Consider the following 24,610-nt stretch of genomic DNA (forward strand, 5'->3'; position numbering starts at 1 on the left):
TCATATGCTAATAGTGTGAACTAGGTATGGACATTTCTTATGATTATGCTGTGAACTTAGTATGTACATTTCATATGCTCATAGTGTGAACTAGGCTTGGACATTTCTTGTGCTAAAAGTTTGAACTAGGTATGGACACATAATAAGCTTCTAGTGTAAACTAGGTATGGATTGATCATATGCTTATAGCTAGTGTGAATTAGGTATGGACATATTATGCTTATAGCTTGAGCTACAGAGGAACATATTGTATAATTTATGACTGCATGACATTAAAAGCCCTCATAGGAGGGATTGTTGATAATTGTCATATGATGAAGACATTATCTTTCATTCAGTTTAATTTTAGAATGGAGTTGGCATTTTAGTTACTTAGCTAGTAGTCCCTCTTTGTTTAACATTTTTATTTTGCTTAGTGTCTTCTGCATGTTCTGGTACCTATTCTAACATTGGAATTAGACTTATTTGAGTTTCACTGTGAGTTTCACTGTGAGTTTCACTGTGAGTTTTACTGTGTGTTTGTTTATTCCATGTTGCCTAGAGGTATAGGAAGAGGGTAGAGATCTCACAAAACAATATTTAACACTGCCACATTCTTTTGCCTATCCAAAGTCAGGAACCTCTAGCCTTTGTTAGGATAATTGTATCTTTGAATCATTCCCTGTTTCCATTGTCCATTCCTTATATGGTTATCACAGTGTTTATCTATTTACTTTTATTTTATAGATATGGAGTCTGAAAAAGTTCCTCATCCACATCTTGTCCTAGACACAGGACAAGTTCAACAGAATGGTCATATAATACAGAAATTGGAATCAAGATCTAGACTACTAAATGGAAATACTGACAGGAATGGAAATGACAATAATTCTCATATTGTTAACTTGGAAGGTACTGTGTCACCAAACAGTCTTCGTCCAGACACACCCACATCGGCTACAAGGAAATCAGCATGGGAAAGAGCAAGGGACAAGTATAAAGCTCAAGAATTAGAATGCAGCAAAAAGAAAACAAAAGTAAAACCTTTTGTTGATCCTGATGAGAAAGTAGAACAGAAGAAATTTCTAAACTTAAGTGGTGTTAAAGAAGTATTTTCATCTAGTCATTTCCAAAATAAGGATCTTGAACGATTATACCAGCGGTATTTCTTCAAACTTAATCAGTTGAACCTATGTATTTCTTTGGGATTCATTTGTGTTATTAGTATAATACTGCTAGTGACTTACTATATTTATGGAGCTATTATGCCGGCAAGAGCCATTAATTTTGGCATTTTGTTTTTTTTGTGTATATTTTTAGAATTTTTATGTAATCGATCATCTTTTGACCAACAGCAAATGTTGATAACCTTGTTCATCATTATTTTGTTTTTCTGTGCATCATGTGTTCTTGTTTCTCTGGACAACTCACCCAAATCAGGATCTGATGGAGTGTGGATGAATGTTATATTTATATACATGATCTACACACTGTTACCTATTAGAATGAGATTTGCATGTCTGACTGGAATCACACTGTCCATTATTAGTGTGTCTTGTACTGTCAGTTTTACAGCAGACAAAGGATACAGAGTTAAGCAGGTATATAGTATAAACTTTTTATACGACCGCAAAATTTGAAAAATTTTTCGTCGTATATTGCTATCACGTTGGCGTCGTCGTCTGCGTCGTCGTCTGCATCGTTGTCTGCGTCGTCGTCGTCGTCGTCGTCGTCCGAATACTTTTAGTTTTCGCACTCTAACTTTAGTAAAAGTGAATAGAAATCTATGAAATTTTAACACAAGGTTTATGACCACAAAAGGAAGGTTGGGATTGATTTTGGGAGTTTTGGTCCCAACATTTTAGGAATTAGGGGCCAAAAAGGGCCCAAATAAGCATTTTCTTGGTTTTCGCACTATAACTTTAGTTTAAGTTAATAGAAATCTATGAAATTTTGACACAAGGTTTAATAATTATCACCACAAAAGAAAGGTTGGGATTGATTTTAGGAGTTTTGGTTCCAACAGTTTAGGAATTAGGGGCCAAAAAAGGGCCCAAATAAGCATTATTCTTGGTTTTTGCACAATAACTTTAGTTTAAGTAAATAGAAATCAATGAAATTTAAACACAATGTTTATGACCACAAAAGGAAGGTTGGTATTGATTTTGGGAGTTTAGGTCCCAACAGTTTATGAATTAGGGGCCAAAAAGGGACCCAAATAAGCATTTTTCTTGGTTTTCGCACCATAACTTTAGTATAAGTGAATAGAAATCTATAAAATTTAAACACAAGGTTTATGACTATAAAAGGAAGGTTGGTATTGATTTTGGGAGTTTTGGTCCCAACAGTTTAGGAATAAAGGGCCCAAAGGGTCCAAAATTAAACTTTGTTTGATTTCATCAAAAATTGAATAATTGGGGTTCTTTGATATGCCGAATCTAACTGTGTATGTAGATTCTTAATTTTTGGTCCCGTTTTCAAATTGGTCTACATTAAGGTCCAAAGGGTCCAAAATTAAACTTAGTTTGATTTTAACAAAATTTGAATCCTTGGGGTTCTTTGATATGCTGAATCTAAAAATGTACTTAGATTTTTGATTATTGGCCCAGTTTTCAAGTTGGTCCAAATCGGGGTCCAAAATTAAACTTTGTTTGATTTCATCAAAAATTGAATAATTGGGGTTCTTTGATATGCCAAATCTAACTGTGTATGTAGATTCTTAATTTTTGGTCACGTTTTAAAATTGGTCTACATTAAAGTCCAAAGGGTCCAAAATTAAACTAAGTTTGATTTTAACAAAAATTAAATTCTTGGGCCTCTTTGATATGCTGAATCTAAACATGTACTTAGATTTTTGATTATGGGCCCAGTTTTCAAGTTGGTCCATATCAGGATCCAAAATTATTATATTAAGTATTGTGCAATAGCAAGAAATTTTCAATTGCACAGTATTCAGCAATAGCAAGAAATCTTCAATTGCACAGTATTGTGCAATAGCAAGAAATCTTCGATTGCACAGTATTGTGCAATAGCAAATATTTTCAATTGCACAGTATTGCACAATAGCAAGAAATATCTAATTGCACAATATTGTGCAATAGCAAGAAATTCCAATTGGATTTCAATTGGAGTTATCTTTCTTTGTCCAGAATAGTAGTTGAATCGACTTAAATCATTGTTTTATACAATATACAATGTATATTCACTTTTACTACCAACTGATAGATTAAAACAATCTTTACCATTCAGTAATAACAAGCACTTTTTTTTCATTTTAATATTTTATGATGTATTTAAATGAGTAGTTATTGTTGCAAACTTCATTAGAAATTTGAATTGAGATCAGTTTTGAAATAAGGGAAAGGGGGATGTGAAAAAAAAATCGGGGGGTCAATTTTTTTCATTTCAGATTTCATAAATAAAAAGAAAATTTATTCAAACATTTTTTTGAGAGGATTAATATTCAACAGCATAGTGAATTGCTCAAAGGCAAAACAAAAATTTTAAGTTCATTAGACCACATTCATTCTGTGTCAGAAACCTATGCTGTGTCAACTATTTAATCACAATCCAAATTTAGAGCTGAATCCAGCTTGAATGTTGTGTCCATACTTGCCCCAACCGTTCAGGGTTCAACCTCTGCGGTCGTATAAAGCTGCGCCCTGCGGAGTATCTGGTTGAATTTAGTTATACAATTTCATCTTTTTTGAAGTTTCAACTAGAAAGAAGGCCTTTAGGGAAACTGGTTATGTAAATTTGTCTGTTTGACCTCTTTAAATAAAGGGGGTGCAGCACTGCAATCTAAGAAAATGACATAAAAATTATATTCTTCATGTTCCTTTTTAGCTCACCTGGCCCGAAGGGTCAAGTGAGCTTTTCCCATCACTTTGTGTCCGTCGTTCGTCGTCGTCCGTCATCGTTAACTTTTACAAAAATCTTCTCCTCTGAAACTACTGGGCCAAATTAAACCAAACTTGTCCACAATCATCATTGGGGAAAATAGTTTAAAAAATGTGTCCGGTGACCCGGCCAACCAACCAAGATGGCCGCCGTGGCTAAAAATAGAACATAGGGGTAAAATGCAGTTTTTGGCTTATAACTCAAAAACCAAAGCATTTAAAGCAAATCTGACATGGGGGTAAAATTGTTTATCAGGTCAAGATCTATCTGCCCTGAAATTTTGAGATGAATCGGACAACCCGTTGTTGGGTTGCTGTCCCTGAATTGGTAATTTTAAGGAAATTTTGCTGTTTTTGGTTATTATCTTGAATATTATTATAGATAGAGATAAACTGTAAACAGCAATAATGTTCAGCAAAGTAAGATTTACAAATAAGTTAGAGTGACAAAATGGTCAGTTGACCCCTTTAGGAGTTATTGCCCTTTATAGTCAACTTTTCACCATTTTTCGTAAATCTTAGTTATCTTTTACAAAAATCTTCTCCTCTGAAACTACTTGTCCAAATTATTCCAAACTGGGCCACAATCATCTTTGGGGTATCTAGTTTAAAAAATGTGTCCGGTGACCCCGCCATCAAATCAAGATGGCTGCCACTGCTAAAAATAGAACATAGGGGTAAAATGCAGTTTTTGGCTTATAACTCAAAAACCAAAGCATTTAGAGCAAATCTGACATGGGGGTTAAATTGTTTATCAGGTCAAGATCTATCTGCCCTGAAATTTTCAGATAAATCGAAAAACCCCTTGTTGGGTTGCTGCCCCTGAATTGGTAATTTTAAGGAAATTTTGCTGTTTTTGGTTATTATCTTGAATATTAGTATAGATAGAGATAAACTAAACAGCAATAATGTTCAGCAAGGTAAGATTTACAAATAAGTCAACATGACCGAAATGGTCAATTGACCCCCTAAGGAGTTATTGTCCTTTATAGTCAATTTTTAACAATTTTCATAAAATTTGTAAATTTTTATTAACATTTTCCACTGAACCTACTGGGCCAAGTTCATTATAGATAGAGATAATTGTAAGCAGCAAGTACAAACACATCACCATCACCAAAACACAATTTTGTCATGAATCCATCTGCTTCCTTTGTTTAATATTCACATAGACCAAGGTGAGCGACACAGGCTCTTTAGAGCCTCTAGTTTAAAGAATGACCTGGTATTTCTGCATTTGTAGCCAGGGCAATTGCAGTACGTAGACTTATCTGTTGGGCAATAACCTTTATTTAAAAGCAAACATCTATTAACATTTTATACATTACACTGCCGACAGAAAATTTCTTTTTAAAAAGACACATATTCCACTTTTTTATTATTGCGATAAATGTGTCGGGGTTATAATCGCCTTTATTAAAACTCGCATATTGAAATTTTTAATATGAATCAAACAGGATTCTTCTGAATATCAAAAACTTAAATCACATTTCAGTCTAAAATGACAAAATTGCAATAATAGAATTCTGAATTTACAGTATATGTAGAGTCAAAGCAATGACCAGATTTGTGACTCTGTCACTGACTACACAATTAAGCTTCAACTTCTATTTTCCACTAAATTCAATGAAAAAGAGTCAATTTCCTTTGGTTTTCAGATAGAATTATAACTTCATAGCTTTTTCAAGAGTTCAGCATGATCGTTACCTAGTTTTTTCTGTCTCATTCAAAGAGAACATTCTGTGATTAAAATATAAAAAATTGTAAAGAAAATACAAGTCGACCAACTCTTTTGTCCAGTTTATTTTTTTCTTTTTTATTGCCAATTTTACTTTAATTGTTCTACATGACAGAATTAATTTGATGGAGATATGATAAACATTGCATTTGATGAGATGTCAGAAATTTTCTGTTGAGATTAAAAAATGATAGTAAACCATTTTATAACATGTAATGAGCACTATGTTTCTAATTGCAAATCATGTTGTTATTTTATTACTTGATGCAAACATTTTCTGTTGCAGGGGATTGCAAATGCATTGATATATACAGCTACAAATTTGGTAGGGATATTTACACATTGGCCAACAGAGTACAACCAGAGACAAGCTTTTCTGGAAACAAGGCGATGTATAGAGGCTCGTCTGACAACACAGAGAGAAAATCAAGAACAAGTAATAAACTTTTGTATATTTTATCAAGCACAGCAATTTTATTTATTGTTGTTTTCAGTGTAATGTCTATTTTCATTGGTTGAAACCAGTCATTTATTTATGATAGAGGAGGAGAGTGATGGGGTGACCAAGAGCAATTTTGCCCACTTAATATATCAATTGATTTATATTGTATTGAAAATAACATTATTTCATCTCAGCTTCCTGCAAATTTTTAATCCCCCTAAGCCTTGTTGACTTTTTCCGTGATCATTCTGTATTTGTTATCAGCCTCATCCTCTTTATTAATTGAATCTTTCATTGTATGTTTGCATGTTTCTCAATCAAACTTGTATGATCAAGTTTATTGTTTCTAAGTGGAAATTGTTTGTTGTACAGCAGATTTATTTAGGTTATAATGAATTCTAAAACTTGTGGTATAGATAATCTTTTTGTTATGACCCAGGTTTCTCAGTGACATTTGAAATGTGATTTAATTTCTCGTCCAGATTTCATGTAAAAGAATCTACTAATCAAATTCTCAAAGAAAATCTCACTTTATAAAATGTTATGTCTCAAAAAACCTAGAGCCTTTATGTCTAAATCATTGTATAACTGCAAGCAATTGAATACTAAAGGCGAAAATTTCCAATATCTCTACTTCTGTTCAGGGTATTGGTATATTTAATTTAATTTGGAGAAGTTAAAGTGAATTTCATGGGATACTGATTAGAACTATTGTGCTAAGGACACTGAGGAATTGAAGTTAAGGAAAAGACAAATTACATTTGTCATTGATGGAAAAGACATCTTAGCAAATTAATGCTGATTGCTTACAATGTCTTGTTTTCTGTCAAAATAACAAACGAGCTACAAAAGATATTTCAATCCTTTGATAGGTGGATATTGGCAGATTAAGTTAAACCAAAGAAATGGAACTCTTTATTATAGATTGTGAAATATTACCAAAATGTCAAATTAAGATTGTGTTGAAGACCCATTATTGGCCTTTGGCTGTTATCTGCTTGTTTGTTGGGTTGTTGTCTCTGAAATATTCCCCATTTCCATAGTCATTTATACTAAATTGGTGATTTTTCTATGTTAAATAATACATATTATTGTGTGGATAGGGGTAATAGATACATTTGTTATTCATAAAGTTATCTTTTATCAATGGGGTCATGATACCTTACATGACTTATTTTTGGGGTTTTACAATGACCTTGGCTGGCTATAAAGCCCTTGCACGGTCAGTACCTTACATGATAAACAGTAGTCCATCCAATGTAAACCTTGGTTTTAATATCTCAAGATTACCTACCTGTTCTATTGTAACCATGACAACTGTCTCTAATGACTGTTAATACAGTAGTCTGCTAATGAACCTTTATATGGTAGAAATGTTTTATTTTAGAAGGAATCTTGTAGTTATTGATTTCTATCCCTATTCTCACAGAAATGTGTTAATCAAAAAAGATTAAAATATTTCTCTTACTCACAAGAGAGATAGAAGAAAAGTAACTAAAGTTCAAATTATATGCTTTGGCTCAGAATTTGTGATTATCCATCCTTTAAATAAGAATAAAGATTTGTTCAGTGACTGATGAAGAAATAACAGAATATGATTTTCTTTTCTGAATTGTTTCACATTTTGTAATACCAGAAACTCTATAACAGGTTATAGGTTACATAATATATTGTACAGGTTTTGCTCATTGTTGAAGACAATTATATTATATGTTATTTGTAATTGTTCACAAACTTGTTCTTTTATCTTTGTGGATATTTATGTCATTGTCAATTATTATATTTACAGTACTTCTAAGGTATCTCCTCTGCCCTGATTACATTCTTATAAATGATTAAAACTTTCTTGTGATTAAAGCAATCACTTTGAACATGGAAGTATTGTATAATATAATACTTCCATGCTTTGAACAATAATGTGTTCTTCCATTTGTTTTTCTGGAAGTTTCTGTTGTTTAGAATTATTACATCATGTACATGTTGGACTGATTGTTGGTAAAAGTTATAGATTTAGGGATTGAAAAACTCGCCTATTTCACTGGTTCTTCTGACAACACTAGACAACAGCAATTACTTCTATAAGAGGAATAATGATGATTTAAGTCTTATTGTAAATCTTAAAAAGGGTGAAACACTGACTTAAAAAAAAAATTGACTTTAGGGCAATAACTCCTATAAGGAGTCAATTGACGTTTTCATTCATATAGATCATATGACGCTGTTTACAATTTAAATATTCTATTTTAAATTTCAATATGACAGGCAAAATTTGGTTAAATTTTCTTTGATGAATTGGCGACATATTCCCTTTAGAACCCTGCCCCTTTTTTAACTCACCTGGCCCGAAGCGCCAAGTGAGCTTTTCCCATCACTTTGCTTCCATCGTCTGTTGTCTGTCATCCGTCGTCCATCGTCGTTAACTTTTACAAAAATCTTCTCCTCTGAAACTACTGGGCCAAATTAAACCAAACTTGGCCACAAGCATCATTGGGGTATCTAGTTTAGAAAATGCGTCTGGTGACCCGGCTAACCAACCAAGATGGCCGCCATGGCTTAAAATAGAACATGGGGTAAAATGCAATTTTTGGCTTATAACTCAAAAACCAAAGCATTTAGAGCAAATCTGACGTGTGTAAAATTGTTTATCAGGTCAAGATCTATCTGCCCTCAAATTTTCAGATGAATCGGACAGACTTGGGGTAATTGTAATTGTAATCATAAATCAGCTGTAATTGATTACAATTTTTCAAGTAATCATTGTAATCATTAATCAGCCAAAAACCTGATTACATGTAATTTAATTTAATCAATTACTTTTCAAAACACCCTGTAATCCTGATTACTTTTAGATTACATTTTGATTACAATGCATGTCTTTTTAACTGTGTTTATGGTCAAGAAATTAACCTTTTTGATATTTTTATTTAATAAATATTAAGCATGTTAAGATAGTTTTGTTTACTTTATAAAGCACGTATTAATTTGTATACTTTAGTAAAAAAATTAATTGTTACAGCATTAGCCTTAGAAGAGACATATAAATACAATTATGTCTTTGGCCTTAGTAAAAGATATTGTACATATATTGACAATTTAAAGATGTACATATATATTTATTTGTAACTGTTATATTCTAGTAATACTTCTCTTTAAACCTGAATTATAATCTTTTGTTAATATTGTGATTTTTGTCAACTTTGAATTGACAGGTAGGAAACCAATTAAGGTTTGTTTTTATTGCAATTACCAATTGAGTATAGCTGAAGGACAAAAAATTCTCTAATTAGCACAAACAAAATTATAAGTTGGAAAAATATTGTTTAAAATAAGCAAAATTTTATATGTATTTGGACTGGACATGTAAAATGCAATGATGTTTATTTAGTACTTGTATTTTGTTTACAATTTGAATAAACAATTTTATTGAAATTTTACATAGATTTTTACTGCTAACTTTATTTCATCCATATTTCAACTTCCATAAACTGCACCTTGAAATACATACAAGTCTGGAAGAGGTTAGAAGACAAAAAGCAAACTCTTTATAAAGTTTTATTCAATTGAAGTCAAAATAATTCATAGATCAAGGATGACAAAGTGTAATGGATTAAAACCTGTGACACAATGTTCATGTATGTAGTGAACTTTTGTGCTTTATCAAATAGATGAAGTTAAAAGTTATCATTTTATAATATATGAAACATAGTCCTTTCTAAAATTGCTATAATATATTAAACGTTTATTCATTCAAAATGTTTTGTTTTTAAAATTCATTGTAATCAGATGTAATCATGATTACTTTGCCAATGTAATCATTAATTTAATCAGACACTTTCAGAAATGATGCAATCATTAATTTAATTTAATCGTACAAATGACAAAGTAATTGTAATTTAATCAATTACATTGAAAGTAATCGAACCCATCTCTGGAATCGGACAATCCGTTGTTGAATTGCTGCCCCTGAATTGGTAATTTTAAGGAAATTTTGCTGTTTTTGGTTATTATCTTGAATATTAATATAGATATGAATAAACTGTAAACAGCAATAATGTTCAGCAAAGTAAGATTTACAAATAAGTCAACCTAACCGAAATAGTCAGTTGCCCCTTTATGAGTTATTGCCCTTTATAGTCAATTTTTAACCATTTTTCGTAAATCTTAGTGTATCTTTTACAAAAATTTTCTCCTCTGAAACTACTGGGCCAAATTAATCCAAACTTGGCCACAATCATCTTTGGGGTATCTAGTTTAAAAAATGTGTCCGGTGACCCGGCCATCAAATCAAGATGGCCACCACGGCTAAAAATAGAACATAGAGGTAAAATGCAGTTTTTGGCTTATAACTCAAAAACCAAAGCATTTAGAGCAAATCTCACATGGGTAAAATTGTTTATCAGGTCAAGATCTATCTGCCCTGAAATTTTCAGATGAATCAGACAACCTGTTGTTGGGTTGCTGTCCCTGAATTGGTAAATTTAAGGAAATTTTGCTGTTTTTGGTTTTTATCTTGAATATTGTTATAGATAGAGATAAACTACAAACAGTAATAATGTTCAGCAAAGTAAGATTCACAAATAGGTCAATATGACCAAAATGGTCAATTGACCCCCTAAGGAGTTATTGTCCTTTATAATCAATTTATAACAATTTTCATAAAATTTGTAAATTTTTATTAACATTTTCCACTGAAACTACTGGGCCAAGTTCATTATAGATAGAGATAATTGTAAGCAACAAGACTGGTCGTATATTGGTATCAAGTCATCGTCGGCATTGTCTGCGTTGTCGTCATCGTCAGCGTCATCCAAAGACGGATTGTTTCCGGATAATAACTTTTGAATAAGTAAAAAGAAATCAATAAAATTTTTGACACAATGTTTATAACCACAAAAGGAAGCTTGGGATTGATTTTGGGGGTAATGGTACCAAAGGTTTAGAAATAAGGGGCCCAAAGGAGCCAAAAACAGCATTTATCTAGTTTCTGGACAAATAGTTGTGTATTAGTATTTCAATTGTTCTGAAATTGTACTACAATGTTTAATACGTAGAAGGTTGGGATTCATTTTAAGGGGTTATTGGTAAAACAGTCTAGCAATTAAGGGCCAAAAAGGGGCCAAAAACTAGCATTTTTCTAGTTTTAAGACAATAACTTGTGTGTAACTGTATGGATCTCTCTGACATTGTACCACAAGTTTCCATATAACACAGGAAAGGCTGGGATTCAGTTTGGGGTTAATTTTTCTGAATATGTAGGAATAAGGGGCCAAAAAAGGGCCAAAAAGAAGCATTTTTCTAGTTTACAGACAATAACTTGTGTTTAAGTGTATGGATCTCTATAACTTTTTACAAGAAGGTTCAATACCACTAAAGGAAGGTTGGGACTGATTTGGAGTGTTATGGTATGAATAGTGTAGGAATTAGGGGACAAATAGGGGGCCCAAAATAATAATTTGTGTAGTTTTAAAACAATAACATATGTTTAAGTGTATGAATCTCTCTGAAATTAAACCACAAGTTTCCATACCATGAAGGGATAGATAGTATTGACTTTGGGAGGGTTATGGCTCAAAATGTTTTAGAAGAAGGGGCAAAAAAAGGGGGAAAACTAGGTATTTCTGGTCAATGGACAATTTAGACAATTTAAAAGCAGTGAAAGGGAGGTAATTCTAAAACATTTTACATACAATGTTGGGTATGTTCAGATTGACCTCCCTTACACTACTTGTATATGATGTATAAAGAAATGTCAGGTTTTTTTTCTCCAAATTTCTCAAATTTAAAATTTAAAAAGTAAAAAGAAAAAATCTTTAAATGCACAATATTGCGCACTAGATTTGTAAGATCTTGACATTTGTTTTGTGTCAGAAACTTATTTTATGTCAAAAATTTTATCGCAATCCAAAATTCATAGCTGTATCAAGCTTGAATGTTGTGTCCATACTTGCCCTAACTGTTCAGGGTTCAACTTCTGCGGTCATATAAAGCTGCGCCCTGTGGAGCACCTGGTTAAAATGGCTATTTTAATAAACCTCTCTTGGTTCATGAAGATGATAACAAAACTATTATTGTATTTTAGGAAAGATTGCTACTTTCTGTATTGCCTCGACATGTTGCCATGGAGATGAAAGCAGACATTGCTGGTGCACCAAAGGATACAATGTTCCATAAAATCTATATTCAGAGACATGACAAAGTCAGGTCAGTAATGTTTAAAACTTACATGAACGTTCTCATGAACTGAAAATATTAAGTAAAGCTTAGGTCTGCTGAAAAAAGGGAAACTGGATAAACCTTAGTTTTATGAATAGTATAGTTGACTTAGGATTATTTACAAGTTTCAAGTGGATTATGTTATTCTTGTATATTTTACAATGATATGATAAGAAATCCCCAAAGGGGGGGATTATGGGTTATTTTCATATGATGAAGATATATTCTTTCAGTTTTCAGTAAAAGATCATTTTACTGTGCATATGTCTGTGTGTTTATTTATTCTTATTGGCTAGAGGTATAAGGGAGGGTTGAGATAGCACAAAACATGTTTAACCTTGTCTTATTTTTGCATCAACATATTAGAATGAATCCAGTTTTATCAAGACCATAATGTTTTGTACAGTACACCTTCAAGTACCATAACTTTTATTCAACATGACATAACATTGTACATATGAAATGTTGGTAGTATGTTGAAAACAACGATTCTGTCTTTACACTACCTTTATCCACTGTTTGATTGGAATCTGTCTCGTGTTACCTGTTCACAATAAGACAGAGAATTGACGTTACATATGTTATACAAGGAAGCTTTTGTTATACCACACATGATGAAGCTTGTTATAAGGTGTTAATCATATATTTATATATATGAAATAATAGCTGAGATTGAAATTGAGTATATGAACTATATGTTCCTAGGTTAATGATTTGTTGTAGGTATGTTTCTGTACTAATGAACCCTCACAGACGATTATAGACATTGTATTCAGTAGCAGGAGTAAATTTACTTTGTTTTGTCCACACAAAAGTATTGTCAGTGATGGATGGAATCATAGATAGTATATGTTTCTAATACACTTACAAAAACATATGTCTTTCTTGCAATGAATGTTTCAGACTGATATACCTAGGCTTGATAATCTAGCGACAGTGTGAAATGTTTTTGATAAAATTTATTTTTGATGAGGTAAAATATTTGGTCAGTTAACGTTTATATCTACATCCAAGCATGACATACACTTTACTTTGTTTATCTACAAATGGTGTTTCTCTGAAGGTATTGTGGCTTCCCCCACCAGTAAAAGCTGTCCAAGGTATCTGACATTTTAACTTGTTTATCTACAAATGGTGGTTCTCTGAAGGTACTGTGGCTTCCCCCACCAGTAAAAACTGTCCAAGGTATCTGAGCCAAGAGTATCATTAAACAACCAACAAACAAGTATCTACTTACAAATATGGAATACTTAATACATTGAAACATTTTCTGTATATATGTTTACAACTTAGAAAGACCTTTACATTATCACTGAAACTAAGTCTGTATAAATTGTTTAGACATCTTTTTTAATGGCTAAAATTTGTGTGTTACAGTATTGTGTTTGCTGATATTTGTGGCTTCACAGCTTTATCCTCCCAATGCACTGCTCAGGAACTTGTACAGCTACTCAATGAATTATTTGCTCGTTTTGACCGACTTGCTGCAGACAACCATTGCCTTAGAATTAAGATTTTAGGAGACTGTTATTATTGTGTGAGTGGACTTCCAGACATCAGAGCAGATCATGCTCAGTGTTGTGTAGAGATGGGTCTCGATATGATAGAAGCTATTTCGTAAGTAATATTTTTGTGGAGATGATGCTTAATATAATAAAACAGACTCTTTATGTAGATACTTGTGATTAGCTTTATCTGAAGTTAGGATGTTATTTGATAAAAGTTTTTAGGGAGGTCAGTATTGTATTAGGTTATATTTTTTTTTTTTAAGATGGTTATTTGGTATGTCAATGTGTATGAAATTTGAACTTGATGAAATAAATGTTAGAGATGGGATATTCATGTTTCTATTTCTGAAAATTTGCAAATCATCTACTCAATGGTATGTTTGTAGTCAAACTGAATAATGTTAATTATATTGTTATTTACTCTTTGAAGCTTATTTTGTTAAACATGGCTTAATATGATGTGGGCTAGTTGAAACGTAAACTAAGTGTTTGCTATAATTATACAGGAGTTTGATTTGCAGCTTTCTTCTTACAGTAAATGAATGTGACATCTTAATGGAAGGTTTTTCATCAGAAAAGTTTTGTTAGTTGTATTTCTCAGCCAGTTGAGGTGTGATGAATGTTATTACAAATCTTTTGAAATTTTATATTGCAGTCCTTTCACTGATGGAAATATTTGTAGCTATTTGCGCTAACATAAAAAACAAAATCACTGAAAATTCAAAGGTTTTGTTTAAAAAACTTAAATCTAATGAAAAATAAGAGATATTGTGAAGTAATCCATGTAATAAAATCCTACATGCACAAAACTTAACCTATAGCAAATTTAAGAAACAGCACTATAATTGGCATTTATTGCTGTAATTCACTTCTTGTTGGTAATCTCAGAGTGTTTATTCTGTAATCCATAATGTGACTCATATCATTTGTCGTACTAAAATTTATTGTGACTTTGTAAAAATTAAATAGAAACTTGTTATTCAGTTTAAGAGACACAATAAAGCTATAGAAATAAAACCATAACTTGTACATGTAATGATTTGGTATGACTATGTTCACTAGACATGCAATAGGAATAGCATATCTGGATTAAATTGAGAAGATATTGTTAAAGTTATTGCATAATTCGTCATTTCAATATTTCTGTCATTAACTACAATTGTTTGCTTTATGGTGGTAGACAGTTAAATGAATATTTTACAATAACTTTTGAGGTCTAACATTTCAAGAATTATGCAAGCTATTGACTATGATGAAATTAGCATTGATAAGAATTGTAATATAATACAAGTAATTTTTTACCTCCCTTATTTTAATGGGTTTACCAAACAATGAGTGCCTTTTAACAGTTTATTTTTGAATACATGAAAGAGACATCAACAGAATAAGTGTCTCATTTGTTTCAGAATTTGTAATGAGGAAACGATATTCTTTGAGTCATTAATCTTATGACGTTAAAAACAAAGTGTTTTTTTATTGTATTTTACTGTACTTATTTTAATGGCTTTGTCCTTTCAGAATTGCAATTGGACATAATCTCAAGTTGAAGGTTAAATTCAAATTTTACTTTCAAACTGATCAACTGATGAAAATGTTCAGGCCATTGATAGTGAAATGGTTTTTATTAGTAGATATTTTGAATCAAATGGAGCACAATGAAATATAAAAAAGAAGATGTGGTATGATTGCCAATGAGACAACTGTCCACAATAGACCAAAATGACACAGACATTAACAACTATAGGTCACCGTACGGCCTTCATCAATGAGCAAAGCCCATACCGCATAGTCAGCTATAAAAGGCCTTAATAAGACAATGTAAAACAATTCAAACGAGAAAAAGTCTGTTAATGCAATGTATCTTATGTCACACATTGAAATTATGAAGAATATTTTAGAATAAAAAGTTCAAATGATCAATTGACAAAATTGTTATTTCAGACTTGTGAGAAATGTAACGGGAGCAGATGTTAATATGAGAGTTGGAATCCATTCTGGAAGAGTCCATTGTGGTGTTTTGGGTCTAAGGAAATGGCAGTTTGATGTCTGGTCCAATGATGTGACATTAGCCAATATAATGGAAGCAGGAGGACTCCCAGGGTTAGTATGTAGGTCTTGGCAGTTTGTACTATTAGGAAGTAAATCATTATGGCCTGGACTCGATTTCACAAAAAAAACTAAGATTGATCGTAAGTTATGAACAATTCAGTATACTTACGACCAATATTTATCGTAAGGTATTTTTGTGAAACTGTCTCCTGTCTTTCTGATAAAATCTTAGAAATTATCTAATTTTACAATGGACAAAAATGGCATTGTTACAGCGCTGTAATATTTTTTTCCTATATGATTGTTTATACAGAATGACAATTATTTCAGATATCATTTCTATGTCAATACTTTAAAGTAATTGGCTTTTTACTGTCTAACCATCAGTAATCTGTTGACCTTATGCTTTTATTGTCACATCCTAGAAGGCTTTTTTTGGCAGTTACATTCAGATACTATTTGGGGTGAATTTTTGAGACCTCTATAACTTTGTCCTACCTTCATGGACTGTTATGAAGCTTCTTCAAGATCAAGAAATAGTAATAGAAATAGTATTCGTAGAAAAAGGTTCAAGTATGTTTTATTTTTTACTTATTTAGCTGACTAAAGGTCTTTAGTATTCTACATTACAATTTTAATATTCTGACAGCAGAAATAGCAGATGAGACGCACCAAATGTTTTGATCAAGCATACGACAGCAATAAATTATACAGATTTACTTTATTTATAGGCGTGTCCATATCACTGAGGAGACGATGAAACTTCTGAAAAATGACTATGAAGTTGAGGAAGGCAATGGTGCTGATAGACATCCATATCTTAAAGAACATAATATATCTACTTATCTTATTGTACAGGAGGAAAATCGTACCAGTAAGGTGAGGGTTTACTTAAAAAGTAAAAACTTGTGCAATTCCAAAATATAAGTATTGATAGGATGTAGCTCACTTAGTACTATAGGAAAAGCCTGTTACCATGATAGAACTTTGATTTAAGTTTTATTCTTATTAGAAATATTATTTTGATTGAATATCTGAAATATGTATTTATGATATTTTGAAGGTTGGTGTATAACCACAGAATACCATCATGACTAAAAAAAATTTGGCTGGTAGGCTGAGATTGTCAATATCGTTGAACATTTTCACCTTTGAAACATTTTTCATCTTGATAAACTTACCTTATTGTCAGTTGTGGAAGATTCACTGTAAATACACACATTGTTTTTATACGACCGCAAAAATTTTAATTTTTCGTCGTATATTGCTATCACGTTGGCGTCGTCGTCTGCGTCGTCGTCGTCGTCCGAATACTTTTAGTTTTCGCACTCAAACTTTAGTAAAAGTGAATAGAAATCTATGAAATTTAAACACAAGGTTTATGACCACAAAAGGAAGGTTGGGATTGATTTTTGGAGTTTTGGTCCCAATATTTTAGGAATTAGGGGCCAAAAAGGGCCCAAATAAGCATTTTCTTGGTTTTCGCACTATAACTTTAGTTTAAGTGAATAGAAATCTATGAAATTTTAACATAAGGTTTATGACCACAAAAGGAAGGTTGGGATTGATTTTGGGAGTTTTAGTTCCAACAGTTTAGGAATTAGGGGCCAAAAAAGGGCCCAAATAAGCATTATTCTTGGTTTTCGCACAATAACTTTAGTATAAGTAAATAGAAATCAGTGAAATTTAAACACAAGGTTTATGACCACAAAAGGAAGGTTGGGATTGCTTTTGGGAGTTGAGGTCCCAACAGTTTAGGAATTAGGGGCCAAAAAGGGGCCCAAATAAGCATTATTCTTGGTTTTCGCACCATAACTTAAGTATAAGTAAATAGAAATCTATGAAATTTAAACACAAAGTTTATGACCATAAAAGGAAGGTTGGGTTTGATTTTGGGAGTTTTGGTCCGAACAGTTTAGGAATAAGGGGCCCAAAGGGTCCAAAATTGAACTTTGTTTGATTTCATCAGAAATTGAATAATTGGGGTTCTTTGATATGCTAAATCTAACTCTGTATGTAGATTCTTAATTTTTGGTCCCGTTTTCAAATTGGTCTACATTAAGGTCCAAAGGGTCCAAAATTAAACTTAGTTTGATTTTAACAAAAATTGAATCCTTGGGGTTCTTTAATATGTTGAATCTAAAAATGTACTTAGATTTTTGATTATTGGCCCAGTTTTCTAGTTGGTCCAAATCAGGGTCCAAAATTAAACTTTGTTTGATTTCATCAAAAATTGAATAATTGGGGTTCTTTGATATGCCAAATCTAACTGTGTATGTAGATTCTTAATTTTTGGTCCCGTTTTCAAATTGGTCTACATTAAAGTCCAAAGGGTCCAAAATTAAACTAAATTTGATTTTGACAAAAATTGAATTCTTGGGCTTTTTTGATATGCTGAATCTAAACATGTACTTAGATTTTTGTTTATGGGCCCAGTTTTCAAGTTGGTCCAAATCAGGATCCAAAATTATTATATTAACCCTTTCGCCGATTAGTCCCGGTTTACCGGGATTCACGCTTCAGACAGCTGACGACGAGTCCCGTTTTACCGGGATCGGAATACCTCTTTTATATTTCCCGCTCAAAACAGTGCAAACATGAGTTATCTTTCTTTGATGAATACCCGGATGAAAGTGTAAACATGGTGCTTCCGTTTGTTGAAAACCGTGTCAAAATCAGTCGAAATTTACGAATTTTACGAGAATTTGAAATGAGGGAACATTTTTTTTGAAAGAATATGGAAGAATTGAAGCGAAACTAGTATACTTTTTTGACATAAAATGTCGTTTTATGTACAAAACACTTGGAATGGACATCGTTCAGTGTGAGGAATTTGTACAGCCTCACAAAATTTTTCAAAATTTTGCCGTTTTGGGTTAAAAAATTACGATTTGGGGTCTAAGAGCAGAATTTTGAGAATTTCACCAAAATAATGCCGAAAATTTGAAAATTTGAAAATTTTATGAGGAAAAAATTATCAAAACATGAACAAAACTGTGAACATGGTGTTAGTGAATGAAATAAATACACAAATAACTACAAACAAGTTTTCATTGACATTTATTATGAAGATCTCCCACTTGAGTAATAGTAGCCAGGGAAGCCATCGTCTCAGAGTAGCTTCTGTCTGGGCAGCAATCGGTGAAAGGGTTAAGTATTGTGCAATAGCAAGAAATTTTCAATTGCATAGTATTCAGCAATAGCAAGAAATCTTCAATTGCACAGTATTGTGCAATAGCAAGAAATTTTCAATTGCATAGTATTCAGCAATAGCAAGAAATCTTCAATTGCACAGTATTGTGCAATAGCAAGAAATTTTCAATTGCTCAGTATTGCGCAATAGCAAGAAATCTTCAATTGCACAGTATTGTGCAATAGCAAATATTTTCAATTGCACAGTATTGCGCAATAGCCAGAAATATCTAATTGCACAATATTGTGCAATAGCAAGAAATTTTCAATTGATTGGAGTTATCTTTCTTTGTCCAGAATAGTAGTTGAGTCAACTTAAATCATTGTTTTATACAATATACAATGTATATCACTTTTACTACCAACTGATAAATTAAAACAATCTTTACCATTTAGTGATAACAAGCACCTTTTGTTACATTTTAATATTTTATGATGTATTTAAATGAGTAGTTATTGTTGCAAACTCCATTAGAAATTTGAATTGAGATCAGTTTTGGAAAAAGGGAAAGGGGAATGTGAAAAAAAATGGGGGGGGGGGGGGGGGGGGTTAAACTTTTCTTATTTCAGATTTCATAAATAAAAAGAAAATTTCTTCAAACATTTTTTTGAGAGGATTAATATTCAACAGCATAGTGAATTGCTCAAAGGCAATAAAAAAATTTTAAGTTCATTAGACCACATTCATTCTGTGTCAGAAACCTATGCTGTGTCAACTATTTAATCACAATCCAAATTTAGAGCTGTATCCAGCTTGAATGTTGTGTCCATACTTGCCCCAACCGTTCAGGGTTCAACCTCTGCGGTCGTATAAAGCTGTGCCCTGCGGAGCATCTGGTTTGTCTTGCATTGACGGAGTCAAAAAACGAGACATAGGTATATTGTTTCTGGCTGTGGCGACAGCTGCCGCAACGGTGGCGTCAACAATGTATTAGTTAGTGATTAGATCTAGTTTATGGTGAACCACAAGTGGTAGGTCAATCATATTTGGTATGCAGTTGTATAAGCATTGGCACATCTCATTTCCATGGAGATTATTTGGCCCTGCCCCCTCAGTCATGGTTAATTGACTTCAAAACTTTTGCTTACTTACATGTATTTGTTTGTGGTTAGGTCAGTTTATGGGGAACAACAAGTAGTAGGTCAATGATATTTGGTATGCAGTTGTGTAAGCATCGGCACATCTCATTTCAATGGAGATAATTTAGCTCCTCCCCTTAGTTGTGATCTATTGACTTTGAAACTTTTGCTTATTTTTTCATTTGTTAGTTTGTGATTAGGTCAGTTTATGGGGAACCACTAGTGGTAGGTCAATGATATTTGGTATGTTGTTGTGTAAGCATCGGCATAACTCATTTCCATGGAGATAATTTGGCTCCGCCCCTTAGTCATGGTCTATTGACTTTGATTTTTTTTTCTGAGTTATCATGTTTTATTTTGTGATAAGGTCAATTCAAGGGGAACCATTAGTGGTATGGCAATGTTAATTGGTATTCAGTTGTATAAGCATTGGCACATCTCATTTCCATGGAGAATATTTGACCTCACCCCTCAGTCACAGTCTAATGACTTTGAAACTTATCTTAGTTTACATATATTAGTTTGTGATTAGATCAGTTTAAGATGAACTGCTAATGTTAAGTCAATGATATAGTCATTTGCAAGCATCGTTTCCATGGAGATTATATAGCCCCCACCCCCTCTTATTGACTTTGAAACTTTTCTATAGTTTACTAGTTTTAAATGTTTGTATTTAGATTTGGGAACAACTTATAATAAGCCAATGGTCATAATGGTATTTGGTATGCAGTTGTAAAAGCATTGGCACATCTAATTTACATGGAGATTGTTTAGCCATGTAACTCAGTCATGGTTCATTGACTTTGAATATTTTCATAACTTGTGTAAGATGTTAAAGTATTGTTATTTTGATTTTAACATTTGCATAAACAAAATTACAAAAAGGCGAGACATATCTCTGTGATAACAGTTTATGTTGAGTAGTTTTGGTTTTACACTGTCATAAAATCTAATCTGTTTTAAATTTTTAAAGGAAAGACCACCTTCACCGAAGTCTGCTTTTCGTAAGAAACATTCCATTGGCATGTTTAATGGTAGTGCTAAAGATAAAAAGTTTCACAGTGATCCTAATGCAGCTATTCATCAGAAGTAAGTATAAAAATTGTTATCCACTGTAAGGGGATCTACTATAATACATGTAGTAGTTTACAAAAGGTATTATTATACGCATAACAGTAATTTGAAGTATTCGGATTCCTATCCACATTCAGTGTTTATAATTCACAGTGAGAATATTTTACAAAGCTGTTCAAATTTGTCATAGGCATATCAGGTTCCTTTTTCTTCTCAGTAAATAGTTATGAAGTATTTTTTTTAAGTATATGCTCTATGAAGACATTGAACTTGTTAATTTTATAAAAAAAAAAAAAAAGAATCCTTGTGTGTCATTTTTAAAAGAAGATGGATTGAAGGCCTTGAGCACAGAGCTTAATGGTGAAAATTGAGTGATCAGTAAATAAATAGAAATAGGAAATTAAATGTTGGAACCTTGAGTCAAGTGCAATTGCTATGTCATAAATCAGGGGGGAAATATAAGAATATGAAGAAAAAGAGGAACAGGACAGAATTGAAAACTTTCGTTATTGCGTATTCTTTTATTTTGATCATTTGATCATTTTAACACATGAAGTTCAACACTTTGTTACTAATAACAATTATAATACAAACCTTTCAATGTTTTGAAATGAAACTTTTATTTTGCTTAGACTTGGTATTGGTGATGATCAGAATACTAAAGACCCTAACGATGAAGTAAACGACTATCTCCGTCGAGCTATAGATGCCAGGAGTATAGATAAACTCCGTTCAGATCATGTGAAATTCTTCTTTCTCACATTCCTAAAGACTGATTTAGAGGAAAAGGTACGTAAGCTAATATTATGATAAACACATTTGCACAATTTTACATATTACATCACATTTCTAAGTAAGTTGTTTGTTAGGTACTAATGATATTTTACTTGGTACATATCACAATAGGTCTATAGTAGACCAGTTAGTTTACTCACAGCCAAAAGGTATGAAACAGTGAATAGTTTGAAGTCTCTTTTGCTTGAAGAAATGGATGCATCACAGAGATTAAACTGTTATAGTGTGCATGTTATTTTAGGAATTAGTTGTTGATTAATCACATCTTTATTAGTCTCAACTGAATTAATTCATATCTTTTATTTAACCCATAGATATATTTTTATGGTGGTGTTAAGTATAATACATGATATTTGATTTTATGAATGAATTGTTCTGAGTGACCTCGTGTCATTTTTGCAAAAACATGTTGTATGACATTGTGATGTAGAAATATTTGCTTTGTGACTTTAATTTTTTACTGGAAACATCATTTAATGGAAGATCATGTATTGACATATACCCCATTTCTACCTTTGGCCTTGAAGCTATTTTGAAGCACAGGAACTTACATTTTACCAGGTAATACTCCATATGGTTTGGACCTCTGGTATCTTTATAGATGTCTAAAGTTGCAATGGCCATTATCCAGCTGGAATAGCAAATATAGGGATATCAAAACAGTAGAAATGTCTAAAGTTATTCAGAATTTTGATTTACATTTTTAATAAAGCAAGAATAACCAATGCTATTAGCCAATACATAAATATTTTTATTTATCTTTTCAGTATTGTAAAGTACGAGACACAATGTTTACACAACATTGATATTAGCCAATATATATATAGATATTTTATTTGTCTTTTCAGTATTGTAAAGTTCGAGACAGAATGTTTACACCACATTGATATTTAAGGAATGACTGTAATATTTTTTCTGTCTATGAAGAAATAACATAAAAAATTTGGTGCACACTGAATAATGCGCGTAGCAGTGTGCACCACATTTTTTATGTTATTTCGAATAGACAGAAAAAATATTACAGTCATTTCTTATAATTTAATTCTAAATTCCATTTTTAACCGTAAAAAACCATGAAAAACCGTTGATGATGTCACGGTCACATGACTAAATTATGTCTATGGGCTCATAACAAAATTATGTCAGCCAATCAGAAGACGCATTACATCCAAAATTAAATTATTAGCCAATATATATGTATAAAGATATTTTTATTTATCTTTTCAGTATTGTAAAGTACGAGACACAATGTTTACATCACATATTGGTTCCACACTGATCACTTTACTATTTGTTTGCACCATACATTTAGTTATTTTACCACAGTAAGTAACACCACTCTAGTAGGTTTGTCAGATTGTCACATGTATTGATGTTTATAGTTATTCTTATGTTTTATAGTGTAATTCAATTTATTTCTACTGAATATAGAGAATATCAGAAGAGTACATATATTTACATCTGAATTCAGGTCACATATTAATAAATTGACGCACAATGGCAAATTGTAAACTTTTGCGGCCAAAACAAAAAAAGACCATGACATTAGTTGATACATACCTCAATGCTAAAGTGTCATCTGCAGACCAATTCACATATAAGATTTTTCAACAGAATGCTCTTCAGTACATGGTTAACACTGAAATAAAAAATTACATGTTGTATATAAACGAAACTGTAAGGGTGATTTAAAGTTTGACACAGAGGCTCAAGTAAAATGGGGATTAGCATGGCAAGAAAGGTCTCAATGTAATATATGTGGATTCAAAAGTGTATTTAATAAATTATATGAAGAAGAAATAAGACTTCTCTTTAAAACCATTATTGTTTTACCATTTTAAATCAAACAGTCTTGGTAGGGTTTGTGTTTTGGACACCTTGTTGGGTGTGTACCACGACAAACTTGGCGGTCTTGGTTGATATGAGGTGGCTCAAAAGAAAAGTTTTCAGGGTTGATGCATCTCTTCTGATGACAAAGATGAGACACATCAACTTCCTCTGATAGGTCAAATTTCTCAGTGTGCAACATGTATGCAAATCTGTGACCATACAATGGTTTTTTTTCTGTCCCAAGGAAATCTAACACTATAAACTGAATACAGCTTCGTCTGTCCACCCATTTGACTTAGCAAACATCCGTAAACCCCCATTTTAAGGCAATTTTCCCTTAAACATGTTTTTTGTGTCTCAATCCATTCCGAATAGTACATGTTTACAACGTGCGAACTGGTTTAGTAATAATTTTTAAAAATGAAAGTACAATAAGGTCATGATTGCACATGTAGTTTCCCTAAATAGGTGTAATACCACCATTGATTTTCTCCTATTAGTCTATGTTAAATTGGCACTTTTAAAAAAATTGTACAGTATTTACCTTTATTTCAACCAAAGAAATACTTTGCATGTATAAAGTTAAATCTTTTCCAGTGCTACAGTGAAAATTTCACACTACATTTCATTGCATATTAACAAAGTAACCATCACTGGAAGTAAACAACCCAATTTTTACACTGTTGTTTACTGGTTACCTGCTTTGGTAACTATGTAACCTTAACTTTCCAAAATATCAAATAAAAAAAGAATGATGCTTTCAGACACCCAACATACATGTTTATGACTCAGAAAATTTAAGTGCGATGAA

The 24,610-nt window shown here is 32.1% G+C and overlaps 1 protein-coding gene across 5 annotated transcripts in view; it reads left to right on the top strand.

Moving 5' to 3' along the window:
* LOC143064823 (adenylate cyclase type 5-like) overlaps nt 1–24,610 on the top strand; it is a 53,524-nt gene that overhangs the window by 16,006 nt on the left and 12,908 nt on the right. For all 5 annotated transcript variants that reach the window (XM_076237953.1, XM_076237950.1, XM_076237952.1 and 2 more), the window contains 9 exons: nt 727–1,580; nt 5,903–6,052; nt 12,138–12,259; nt 13,649–13,888; nt 15,721–15,879; nt 16,560–16,707; nt 21,074–21,189; nt 21,807–21,963; nt 23,197–23,294. In XM_076237953.1, coding sequence (XP_076094068.1) covers nt 729–1,580; nt 5,903–6,052; nt 12,138–12,259; nt 13,649–13,888; nt 15,721–15,879; nt 16,560–16,707; nt 21,074–21,189; nt 21,807–21,963; nt 23,197–23,294 — 2,042 coding nt within the window. In that variant the 5' untranslated portion in view covers nt 727–728. The remainder of the gene's footprint in view (nt 1–726; nt 1,581–5,902; nt 6,053–12,137; nt 12,260–13,648; nt 13,889–15,720; nt 15,880–16,559; nt 16,708–21,073; nt 21,190–21,806; nt 21,964–23,196; nt 23,295–24,610) is intronic.

This window comes from Mytilus galloprovincialis, chromosome 2, assembly GCF_965363235.1.
Source record: "Mytilus galloprovincialis chromosome 2, xbMytGall1.hap1.1, whole genome shotgun sequence".
NCBI lineage: Eukaryota > Metazoa > Mollusca > Bivalvia > Mytilida > Mytilidae > Mytilus > Mytilus galloprovincialis.